The 13341-nt window shown below is 37.4% G+C and overlaps 1 protein-coding gene across 2 annotated transcripts in view; it reads right to left on the bottom strand.

Annotated features, from left to right (window-relative positions):
• The window catches only part of LOC310903897 (maltase-glucoamylase-like), a 72225-nt gene that overhangs the window by 43383 nt on the left and 15501 nt on the right, over positions 1-13341 (bottom strand). For both annotated transcript variants that reach the window (XM_083847946.1, XM_083847947.1), the window contains exons 8-22: positions 13224-13323; positions 12374-12486; positions 11402-11527; positions 10420-10551; positions 10120-10239; positions 8570-8683; positions 7745-7829; positions 6220-6337; positions 5685-5856; positions 4890-5006; positions 4179-4333; positions 3604-3688; positions 2650-2706; positions 1917-2041; positions 1424-1512 (exon numbers count right to left, since the gene is read on the bottom strand). In XM_083847946.1, the coding sequence (XP_083704072.1) occupies positions 1424-1512; positions 1917-2041; positions 2650-2706; positions 3604-3688; positions 4179-4333; positions 4890-5006; positions 5685-5856; positions 6220-6337; positions 7745-7829; positions 8570-8683; positions 10120-10239; positions 10420-10551; positions 11402-11527; positions 12374-12486; positions 13224-13323 (1708 nt within the window). The remainder of the gene's footprint in view (positions 1-1423; positions 1513-1916; positions 2042-2649; positions 2707-3603; positions 3689-4178; positions 4334-4889; positions 5007-5684; positions 5857-6219; positions 6338-7744; positions 7830-8569; positions 8684-10119; positions 10240-10419; positions 10552-11401; positions 11528-12373; positions 12487-13223; positions 13324-13341) is intronic.

Here is a 13341-nt window from a genome sequence, read left to right as displayed (position 1 = left end):
GCAGAACTGGGGTCTAATCTCCAGTAATACAAATTGAACATGCCCAAAATACATATTTTAACCTCAGTGGTAGTATTACTCTGACTTCATTTTTAGCTGTGCATTCCTATTGCTGCAGTTCTTGTTAAGTTCACACCTACATTTTATTCCAGTATAGCTAAAAGAAAGCTCAGGTACTTTTGTCTTGGACAGCTGTCTATGGACACAATAGGACATGAAAGAGAGAAGATTGGGTCCGCCTGAACCGCAACAGCATCAGCTGGCATCCACCATAAACCATAATCCTTAGCTCTGAATGATAATGCAAGATACAGTGTTCTATAAAAGTTCTTCAAAACAATTGTTTCAGAATTAATGTTCAACCTGCTTGCTGACTTCTCTCAAAATATACATAATAAAGGACAAAGGCTGCAAAAGCAGCCTAAAGGACTGAAGTACCTCAAATCCTTTTATTTTAATGGAAACTGAATGCCTACCTAAATCCTCAGAAATACCATAGAAAATCCCATGGTTCAAGGTTTTCCATTTTTCAAAACTTTCTTCCCCTCAAGATTAAAATTTCTATTTCTATTTTTTCCAAGGTTCTTCCATTGCTCTAGAACTAACACTGATTTCCTTAGACATGCATGTATTCCAAATGCATTAATTTTCATGAAAACAGAAATTAATTTGACTGTAAACTAGAGGTTGAAGTTTGTATTTTATTTTATTTTTTTTTGACAGAATAAAACCGTCGAGGTAAGGATTATCAATGCCAGTTCACCACCAGAGATGAAGTTGACAGGCTTTGGCATAATTATAGTGACTGTCCCAGGGGAAACAACTTCCCTGACTGCTTTTGCAAAGGCGAGGTTGGCAACATGGCAAATATAGCCTGTACATGCTTACTTGTATGCTCGTGCACCGGTGTGCTGCGGGAACCAGATGGCATGAAATATTTTGGCTTCAATACTGTATCTTTGAGTTGACATAATCTCTACTGTTTTCACAAGTAATTTAAATAACTCCACAGAGTTAAAAAAAAAAGTACTACTTTTTCATTTTCTACCTGTTTGTAGCTTCCAACACTAATTATGTGCATTCTTGCACCCGTTGAAACTAATTTGGATCTATACCAGAATATGTATCAATCTTGACACCACAGTTTAACAGTCAGAATGCTAATGTACCAAACCTTAACATATTTGTGGCTACAGTGAAAACATGGGTTGAAAATAATAGAAAAAAATAAAAAAGGAAGACTAACTTTTTTTTTTCACTTAAAAGTGATGAAAAAGTAATGTATGAGTATGAGTAACTATTAATGGGTTGTAACAATGTCCACAATGGCTTATTCTTGCTCCATAAAATGAGCTGGAAGATCGAAGTTTGTAAGAATATTTAAGTTTGGTTTATCGTACTTATTTCAGTATGGATAGCTCACCTGTAGAGTCTCCATCATCCCAGAACAAGTCCCCGTAAGCTTTACCGTCGTCATCCAGGGCAATTATAAGTCCCATTGGATTCTTGCGACTATCAAAAGAAAGACATTCTGTCTTACATGTATCTAGACAGTTACTGAGACAGTCTTAACAAATCCTTCCTGTTCATGCTAAGAATGCAGTAATCGGAAGAGTTACAATGTTTGGGGAGTTGTCTTAGATTAGTCCTTGTTCATCTTTATTTTCATGGAAATGGATTAAAATACATGGCAAGTTGAAAAAATGTTATGCAAATAAACCTTTAATGCATCATTACCTATATCATGTAAACAGTAGCAGAAGTGAGTTGTTGTTCACTGTTGTTCCCAAGTCTCAAAGTGAGAATGCTAAATTGGATGGGCTGCTACTGATTTGTAACTTGGCAGTCCTGAGCCCATTCTTGAAATTACACTTCATACTACTATAATGATGAAAGCATTTGGTTTGGAAGCATACCTTTCAGATGTTGTGGGAGCTGGTTGTTGGGTAGGGTAAATGTAGCCTCCTCTCAAATGGAGCCCCAGTTTGTCTGCTGGCAGGTACAAATCAGTCCATTGCTTTCTTATGGGTATTTTTGCCCCCTTATTGACAGGGATGTAAAAGAATGGGTATGTTGCATTACTCACTGTTATGAAACTCAGGATTTAAGACAGCATTCATTTTAACTTTTCCTTTCAGAGGAGGTTGAATTTAGGTAAATATCAATGTGACACTGGGCCCAAGAAATAAAATAACCACATATCAATATGTTATATAAATCAACACCTCTTAGTGCTGAGTTTTGGGTCAGTCAGCACAGACAGCAGCTCCTGTTGGGACATCAGATGTGAGGAAAGCCCTCACAGTGGGAGGTCCCAGCAGTGGGAAACTTATTTGCAGAAATGAGATTAATAAAGAAAAATCCCAAACTCTCATGCATCATTATGTTTTACTTTACTTCAAGTATGTCTTTGCTGAAGTTTCTATTCAATCTGACTTCTCATCCCCTGCACTATATTCCACACCTCCATGTCCTTTCTTTGAGGTTTTGACTCATGTGCTTACCCCCTCCATACTTCATCCTTTATCTCACCATTTCCTCCCTGTAGGCTTTCTTTCAGGTCTCTATCACTGAAGCAGGCCTGACAATCTTATTCTATCACACAGACCTTTAGACAATCACCCCATAGTCTCCTGGGCATTTACTCACCGTTTCATACTCATACCACACTGCATCAGGAATATATGCTTGAATTACATCCACACCCTGAAATGTGAATAAAGAAACAACTGTCATATTTGAAATCAAGTTAGTTAATAGACTAAACTTTCTTGTGATGTGTAAGACAAGAAAAAATGACGTGAGAAAAGCTCTGATTTTGAGTGAAATTCTGAGATGATGCAAAGATGAGTTGAATCAGTATATCAGACCAGATGACTGGTTCCCCAGATGACTGAAAAACAGGAGATGGAAAATATAATAGATTATATGGGATTTAATATATAAAGTGCAAGACTTTCCATTTCAACAGTGACAAAAATATGTTGTGGGCTCTCTCACTGAAAGTAATAAGTGAAGGGGTGGAGGGGGAGGGGAAGAAGACTAACAAATGTACATTTGCAAGGAGTCCAAAGACAGTCAGTAATGTGATGTACCAATGAATAATATGTACAATCATCTAGCAAAAAAACATACTTCACCTGGAGAAGAAACTGCGTTACTGCTAATAGACAAGTAATTCTGCATTTTTCTTGTGAAATGGCTTAAGGTCTACTCAAGACAGAAGAGTTCAGACCAGAATAGGACCAGAGGACATTTCCTGAGCTCCTCTGGGAAACAGGAAGACCCCATTTTTGTGGTTCACCTTGTTCAGCATAAAATGGGAGAGGGAGCGTGATTTCAGGAGGAAATACATACACAGCAGAGGAGCTATAATCTTCAAGCTGAGTAACAAAGTTGTCAGACAAACTCCAAAAGCTCAGGAAAAAAAAAAAAAAAAAAGGAAGGTGGTTTCTAACCGAGGAATAACGGAACAGCAATAACATAACTTCAGCATTTTATGCTGTAGCCCCCCACCAGAGAAAAGAGTTGCAGCTAGTGACTTGAGGAGTCCCCCTTCCCCATGAGGTGGTTATGAGACAGACACCAAGCAGCCAAACCTACCGGGTCAAGGACAGCAGAAATAAGTAGACCAGGACCCCACAGGAACTGCCTATCAACTCCCCACGTCGCTTCATCTGAGTAGAACCTGGGAATTGGGAAGGACAGGGCACTAACTCATTTTGAAGAACTAGACCATCATCAGTAATCCTAGTATTTCAAAGTACTGATTGCCCAGAATCATGACTGAAAAGTGTCAGGTGAAAATTCCTTCTTTTTCTTGACGTATTCTTGACCTAGTTGTGTTCAAAAGTTTCCAGGTAAGGAAATGTACATTCTAATATACAGATCATGGCCCAGAGTGATTTAATTAGCTGGCAATAACATTTCATAGCACCTCTTAAGACTGACTGACAATAATATATGCATATATACAGAAATTACAGATGGTTTCTGATTACTCTTCTGATTACACCAAAATGGTATTTCATGAATTCAGAAGTTGTCTCTCTCTATATATATTCCAACATGCATTTTCACAAATTACATACCTATTTGGATAGCTCCTATCAACATTCAAGCTGTCTGAATCTTTTATTCCTAATAAAATTACCACAAAAGCTCTTTGGTACACTTACTCGTGCAAAACTGGACGTGCAACCGTGTCCCCTTGGGTATGAGCTTTGTAAAAGAGGGTGTACAGGTAGGGCAGCAAAGTATAGCGAATGTTCAAGTAATGTTTGGAGGTTTTCACCAAAAGTGAATCGGCTCCAAACACAGCTGGATCCTGAGGCTGAAAATAAATATTAGATTATTTTCATTGTGTGGGAAATACCCTGCCAATCACGGAAAGCAGCTGCTGTTTGCGAGGAGCTGAAATTCAGTGGTGTGCATCTGCACAGTATCTGCCTTTTGGGTTGTGAGACTTGAGGTCCTGCTCCAGTCTCCCTTAGCACTGCCGGTCCCTCCTTGTCCAACTGCGAGGAGGGCACGTCAGGGGCAGCCCACGTTTCATTGGGCACGCATGCCAGTGCACACTAAAGGGTGCTCCTGAGAATCAGGCTAATGGGTTACAGAGCAGCGAGTGCTTGCCCTCACTGGAAGGGGCAAATAATGGTGATGAAACTGCTGCCAAATCCATGAAGCCTCAAGTACATGAAACTAACCCTTCTGAAGCAGAACCTCTTAACCTCTTGAAGGCAGGATTTCATAAAGAGAGCTCAAGGTTCTGTCAGTTTCAGACTGCTCTGCTATCTAATTGCTAGTGATGGTAATGATCATTAGGGATACTATCAAAGGAAATGTGGGAGTGGAATCCAAAACAGTTTGTAAGAGAAGGTACAACTTACTATGTATCCTTCAGCATTGTGATTCCGGGAAAATGGGTAAAAGGCTCCTACTTGCATCCACCGCCTGCAAAGTTCTTCTGTCGTGTCATCAAAGAAACCACAAATATCGGCTCCAATCTTTAAATAAAAGCAGAATGTGTTGCATAGAGAGTATACTGCACCTCTAATCTCTACACAAGATGTAACATTTAAGGGACGTATCAATTCATCCTTCTTTTTTTTGCTAGGGTGACTAATCCATTGAAAACATCTTCCTTTAACTAGGCTTTGTACAAAATCAATCAATAAATCAAACAACCAGTCAACTGATTGGCTCCTAGCACTGTCCATCATTCTTTTTTCTTTCTAACCCTTACCTTCCTGTTTGGTACTCATAGGCATATGTTCAGAAAACAACGCCAAATCATACAAATTTAAATCTTGAAGAACAATTTGGTCATTTCACTTATAAATGGATGCTTCTATTTCATTCAAAATGGAAATGGAAAGGAAAACACCACATGAATCACTAACGAATATAATAATACTAGATGTAACAAGTAGCTTGGCATATGTCTGTTACCTGCAAGTCTCACCATACACATACAGTCATAGAAACCAAAATACGTGGCCTAAACCAAAAATCAGTCATTGGAAAAAAAATGTTAAAACCAGATCCCTAAAGGGGATTACGGCATAGCTGAAGAGTTAAGATTGTTATATAAACAGCCTTTGACTAGACAACCCATTATCACAGAGGTAAAGAGGTAATGTTTTTCCATTGGTTTTGAAAGGTCACAAACTAGAATTTCATACATAAGGAATTCCAAAGAGGTTAAATTCCAGCATTCCAGGTATCGCCCATTTTATGTGTTCCCATGTTGCTGCATTATCTCCCAGCCAGTGTCCCGTGTGCTTTCCTGATCCCACAAAAGTAGACCTCGAAATCAGGAAGCTTCGTTTTCCAGGAAACACTGTATTGATGACCCTGAAAATGAAATAAGACTGGAGCTATGCAACAGAATAAAGATAACAGAGGCTTCAGTAGTTTTATATAAAGCAGATTTATACTGACTAAGTTACTATAATCGGTCATTGCAGAGACCTGGACTCCTTTACAGTTAGACAGGCATCCTTTAGCAAAGTTCAAGATGTTAAATTTGAATAACCCTTCTGTAAGTCTTTGACTATCGACGCCTGACCCAGAACTTTAGTTAGTAGATTTTGCTTTTCTTGCAGTGGCTTAAATACAGTCTAATTTTGTCCAGAAATCAGGTTCATTTAGAAGTTGCTATTTTGGACGATGCAAACCTGAAACTTTTTTGTAAAGATATTAGGATGCATTCCTTACTCGTTTGTTGATATGGCCATGGAATATCCGTAAAGACTGTGGACATCATAGTGTTTGCCCCACTTCTGCACTGCATCCATACAAAGTGTCTTGGAAAACATGAGTTTATCAAGAATACCTTCAATAAAGGAACATAGATTTTAGTTTTAAAGCATGTTTTGATTCTGAATATTCCAACCTTTTATTTAGTGCACTTTCATGACACTGAAGCCTTTCTTTCATTCTTTAATGTTTCCATTAAACAAATTCACTATGTTTGCATTAAACAAATATCACTATTACTACTACAGGAACACAATTATTTTGTTGGCTGCTGGTTTTATTCAACTTTGCTCCAATGGTGCTGTTTTCTGCTCTTGAGCTTTGTATACCACATGACCATCAACACACAAATAGGAAAAAAAAAATCATGCATAACTGCAAACAGCTCCTGAAATGCAGCTTTGCTAAGGGAGTAGAATTTAGTAGACATACGGAAAATGTGTATCAATTTCTTCAGTGCATAAAATAGTTATCTCAAACACTTTATCTTTGCCTAGGTGTGATTAAATGGTAACCACAGTTAATCCCTTCAGTGCCAGTGCTTTCTGCTGGCACCTCTCTTAATTAATCTATACACAAGTGGACTCACTGTCAGCTTTATCGTGAGCCCAAGCATATGTCTGGGAGCAACAAGATGGTGTAAGCAGACTCCGCATTCTCTGTATTGACTATTCGCTTTACTGTAAGGTAGCAGACTATGCCTGTGAGGTCACAAGTGGCCCATATTTGCTCTGTGAGCTACCTGGGGGCTGTGAATGCTGAAGAGACCCTCAAAAGCTAATTCATTATTTAAAGTTTTAACTTTCAGTCAACTAACAGGTAATCCTTGCCTATTTTCCATCTTAAATTAGAACTGGGGATACTAAATAGTTGCAATCTAGAACAGATGGAAACACTTTTTGTTTAATTTGAATAATTCATCTGTGTTTGAGGTCAGAGAAAATAACATTTTTACTTCCAAATTTTACAGTAAAATGACACACTAAGCACTGGCTCAAATTGACTGCAATTCAACCTTGGTCCAGCTGCATTTGTCCTGCAACTGACTGTTTACCCATGCAAAGAAGAACTGTACTGCTGCACCCTAAATTTCTGAATCACTATTGGACAATATGATGGTAATGGTTTCCTGAAGTTAGTACTTAATAGCAAATATGAATTCCATGTAAGTGTTGTGCTGTGTACAAATGTAAAACTACTGAGTGAAAGAGCATCAATATATCTTCAGGGATAATTAAGGCAGCAAAAATATTCAGTAATCATTAGAAAAGTGGTAAAAACACATTTTTTTTCTCTTGATTTATATGAACTGCGCTTTTGAATCACGCCAAGGCATACCTGTATTGTCTCTCAATTAGAATGTTCATACACCATCCATAAGAACTAGAGTAAATTCACTTTGCATCCTTGTAGGCAATTGCACAGTAATTTGTAATTCATTCTTTTTAATATTTTTCTCTACGATTAAAGAAGATAGACTTACTGGGAGTAAATGGAGGATAGTTTAAGTCATTTTGTGCACAACCCTTATTTGAGCCTTGAACAAAGTTGGATATTTCATTCATGTCCTGAAAAGGTAAGATGCAGACTGTAAGACGCAGATGCAGATTGTAATAAAGTTTCCTCAACTATGTATTCCCAACATGTTCTATTCTGTTACCCTTTAAGGAATACTTAGTACTAGTACCATACATTTAGGTAAGAGTGATACCACTTGGATTCTGAACTGGACTGTTCCTGTATTAATACAGATCTCACTGTTGGGCGGAATTCTGTATTCTGGTGAGCATCATTTTGTGAGAGCTACATCTTTAGCACAGTTTAGCACTGTAGCACTGGTCTAGTGACTAGTTTCCGTGACTCAAATCGTTTGCTCTCTGCGGGACAGCTGTGCAGTCTGCACTTGAAAGATTGACCTGATGGAACCACAGTCAGCAAAGCAAGTGAGAGCTACATATTCGATCATGTAGCAGGTAAAGGACTACAACTTTGCCACAGAAGTTAATTTAAAATTGTTATAGCTTGCTAAAATGCATATCCAAATATTCAGTAGATTCTTGCTTTCTTTCAGAAAAGTTCTTTATTTTTACGTAAAAGGAAGTAGGAAAAACAGAAAAAGTCTAAGGGGAAGAAGGTTTGAATATCAAATTTGAATTGATATCAAATTTGAATTGCATATCCAACAGCAAAAGACATGAACATCCTGCAATGATTTCAGGTTACTAACAGTAAACTTTCCTTTCAAACTTTTTTTAAACTTTTCCTTTGATAAACATCTATCTTAAAATGAAAGTTCAGAATTACTTACAATCCAGATTCCATCGTATGGCACTGTGTTATAAAACAATCTGCATTCTTCCACCCACCAGCTGGTGCAGTCTGGGTTGGTGTAGTCTGGGAACACAGTTTCCCCCGGCCACACCTATAACATTAAAAAGGAAATAATTGATTACACTGTTAATTGTATTAGAAGAAGATGAAAATTTATAATATATTAAACTTCCTTTGTTTGATTTTGTTGTTGTTTTGTTTTCCAAATAATAACTTGAACCAGGCCTAGGCCAAACATTAAAAAAATGTGAACAAAACCGAAATTCTCTACCAAAAAGGATTTTCTCTACCTTTTTCCTCTTTTAAGCCCTCTCTTCCATTTGCTCTTCAATGCCTTTTTTGGTACATGGCAGAATATGAGGTTATGTATCAAAGTGAATAGAATAGAATAGCATAGAATTGCATAGCATAGCATAGCATAGCATAGCATAGTTCCAGTTGGAAGGGACATACAAAGGTCATCAAGAAGTCTAACTGTCAGACTACTTTGGGTCTGACCCAAAGTGCATCCAAATGACTCTGAAACATGGACAGCACGGCATATCAACCACCTCCCTACGAAGCCTGTTCCAGTGTCACACAACCCTCATGGTAAATGAGATTTTCCTAATATCTAGTCTGAACCTCCCCTCATTCAGCTTTTAGGCATTCCCATGTGTCTTGTCAGTAGACACCAGGGAGAAAAGATGTACACCTACCTCTCCACTTCCCTTGCTCAACGAGCTGTAAAGAGCAGTGAGGTCACACCTCAACCTTCTCTTATCCAAGCTTAACAAACCCAGTGTCCTCAACCCCTCCTCAAAGGACATGCCTTCCATTTTCTTTCATCCTTTAAACATAATTCTTGTTCTTCTCTGGATGCATTCAAATACCTTAACATCCTTTTAAAATTGTAGAGCCCAGAACTCTACACTGGATTCCAGATGAGGCTGCACCAATGCTAAATATGGTGGAATAATCACCTCTTTTGACAGGCTGGCTATAACATGTTTAACGCACCCCAGAATACGGTTTGCCCTCTTCACTGCCAAGTTGCACTGCTGGCTCATGGTGAGCCTACCGTCAACCAGAGCCCCCAGATCCCAGATTTACATTAACTGAAGTCCATAATTATATATATATATATATACATATATAATCTGTTTTGTTTTTATCATTGTGAGATGCCTGATAAAATCAAATGAAGTACTGGCTATTAGAATACCATTTTTCTTGCATAAGTTTTCAATGGGTTGGCAGGGCTGTTAAGTGCTTTTTTCCCCCTACTAAAAACGGCATGTACTTTTAGTTTTCCTAAAAAACTGTATTAATATAAAACAGGATTGTACCAAAAATAGACACACATAATGTAAAAAAATGTATAAAAATTAATCAAGAAGGGTTGAAATGTATCATATGCTAAGTGGGACCTTATAAACTTGGTTCTCACTGGCTGGTAATTTCACTGGAAGAAGAGAGTTTAAAATGACCCTCCTGGCCAAATTAAGCCAAACTGACCATGTTTAAACTTCATAAAAATGTGTTTACCTCTCCAATTAATGGTGTTATTCCATCTGATTCGTTAACCCAGACTCGTTTAGACTGTCCCCTGGTGTAGCTTCCATATTCACTACCATCAGATAGGGTTTTTGTGCTAATAGCAGGATCCTAAAAAGGTTTTAAAAAATAAAAATAAAATACAATAATAAGAAACAAAGATACACACCATGAGTTATAGTGGAATGTTAAGCAGGAAGTGTAATAATTGCATAAAAATATGCAAAGTATAATGATATATAGTTATAATGATAGTATTTACAAGGAAAAAATAAATACTTAAATTCTTACCAATATGATAATATATTTTTTTCCATAGTTATGCAGATAAGATGCAAAATTAGGGAGATCTTTAAACTGCACTTTGTCATATGTAAAATCTTTCTTTTCCTCCATGTAGTCAATATCAGTGATCTGAGCATCCTGGAAGAGAAGAGAGTTCAGCTTAAACATGAGATGTAACATGTAAAGGCTTTTTTTTTTTTTTTTTTTTGTATATTTTTACGATGTAATTTCTTATGAGAATTCCTGCTCATCCTGAAGTGAATTTACTTTTGGGACTTTACTGCAGCCTGACAGAAAATACGCAGTCAGGACCGTTTGTAATATGTGCATCTCATCTCACACAGTCCAAATGTACTGTACTGACACATCTTTTGTGCCTTAAAGAAACTGTATTTCACATCAGAATTCAAATGAATGTGTAACAGCATCCTTTCTACTATCCCCATGATGGGTGAGTATTTGCAGTTGCCTGACTTCTAGAACTACCCTTTAAATCCAAACATTTCTTCCTCAACACTTATCTTAAAAAATAGGGTGTATTCATCTTTTGTACACCATCAGGCTACTATAATCTGGAATCTCATTAAAATTTATTTGTTACTTACCTTTGCTTATCAACTAAAAATAATCTCTGGTTCCGTAACTGTCCACAGTACATTGAAAAAATATTTCAGCACACTAGCTAACACTACAAAATAAGTAGATATAGTTTGAAAATATAACTGAAAAGATATTACAATAAAGTGGGCAGATAAAACTTATTGTAATTAAGCCTCTCCTGGTGTCCGATTCTGATATTGGCTCTGCCATTAAAAAGCATAAACTTTTGACACCAGAAGTCCATATTTGGTATTTTATTAGAAATTTACTTATTTGAACTGATGTGAAATGAACTAGCAGAAGAACACCACAGTCATAATCTCTGGGCAATTTCTCCCACAGGACTCTGCCTTGATGGGTTGTTGCCCTCCTCAAACCCTGAACTTACATAAGGGAGGTCAATCAGACGGTTCCTCTCCACCACGTTCTTCACTTCATCCAAGGACCCGTAATTCCAGCGACTGAGCTGGAAGCCCAGGCTCCAGTAGGAGGGCAACAATGGCAGTCCCACAAGCTGCAAGTTGAGAGTAAAATTATTAGTTAAATTAAAATTATTAGGCACCATTAGCAGACACTGTGTGTCACCTCAGTGCCCCAAACCATTTGAATAATATACACTAAGCTTGAACGTAAAATGAGCAGTGCACTCCAAATGCAACATTCATATATATATATATTTTTTTATCTGCCTTCAACTATATTTATATATATGTATATATATATGTTTCCTTTTAAGAAAGGCAAATACATTGTGACAATGAAGTTGGGTTCATTGTCACTTGTCTGTTGTTTAAGGTGTCACTGAAACCTGATCGGACCACAAGAAATTATGTCTGTGATATCTAATGACTAGAAGATCATGACGTATCAGAAAACACAATATCAACCCTATAATGCTGCCATATGAACAAGAATTTGTCCTTATAGTAAGGGTAAGCCTCAGCACGGAAGCATAAATTGCTCTGTGTAGACCACCTCTAGCTCACTGTGGAAATCAGTCAGGGTGTACAGACTGATCAGCTTAGCAGCTACAGACTTCTTGTGCCTGAAACAGATGCATCCTCTCTGCAACAGTATCTCCAGCAAAAGGAGTGCTCTGGTTTCAGCTGCCTGTAGGCCAGCTAAGAACATCTACACCCCAGTTTAACACCAGCTAGCTATTACTAATGGCAGCAGTCACATTAGCAACATACTAACAGTTATTCTCAGATAAATATATAGTGAATCATACTTTCAATTAATAGATAACATAGCAAAGACATAAAGAAGGGAATAAAAAATAATAAAATAAAATAAAATAAAAACAAAACAAAAACTTTTAAGGGTCTGTTCCCTGTGTAGTCTCTCTATATAAAGGTACCTTCAGGTACTCCTGGACTACTTGCTCTGGAGTGTTCCCCAAGAGGATATAGAAATCAAGGATACCACCAATGGTTCTATAGGTCACTGCTGGAGCAGGCTGCACCGCAAACTCTGCCAGAGAAGAATGCACAAACCCAATTCTGAATACCAGCTAAATATAAAATAACTTTGTCATACTAATATTGAAGACTAGAAAAATTAATTTAAGGAAAAAATAAAAAACCACAAAACAAACAACAATAACAACAACAAAAACACAAAACAGAAATACCTAAGGAACTCAAAACCATTACTTGAACTGGCAGTGAAGGGGAAATGTATTTAGAAGACTCTTAGATGTTCATGTTTGCATTTCTTTACATCCCACAAAGAGAAAAGAATCAGAAAAAAATCCAATGGCACAACCTTTTCTCTTTAACTTTTCAGTACAACTTTCCAGACTCAAGAGAAATGTTTTCCTAAAGCATACATATGTGCATGTCTATTTCAAAGACAAAAGAGTGTTTACTTTCAAGTAATGCTCGCCCCAAGTTTACACTCTGATTCTGTTATCCTGCACATCTGCTCAGAGCTGTGCAAGGCTTCAGAGAAGTTTCTGACACTCAGGTGTCCAACATAATCTGCTTGTAACCCTGAGCCACTCACTGCTAACATTGCGTATTTGCTAAACTACTAAATGCTTACAATGACTGTCATCAGATAATTGAAGACAACATTCATTAGGATTTTATATACAATAGGATTTTAAAAGGCATATTTACATTAACCCAGTTTTGATCTCAATCCTGCGTATCATTCAAAGAGATATTTAGCTGCAATACTTAGAGTTACAGAGAAAGTTTTCTTACCCATGGCATTGCTGTTCATCAGGAAAACACCAAAAGAGGCTCCAGAGCTGTCTTCCAAACACAGGAAGAAAGTTTGAACTCCATATAAGTTATGCATTGACTTCAAGGAGAGAAAAAA

The sequence above is a fragment of the Anser anser genome (assembly GCF_964211835.1).
Source record: "Anser anser genome assembly, chromosome: 9".
Taxonomy (NCBI): Eukaryota; Metazoa; Chordata; class Aves; order Anseriformes; family Anatidae; genus Anser; species Anser anser.
Note: the sequence above shows the minus strand (reverse complement) of the source record. Positions and strands in the feature narration are given on the sequence as shown.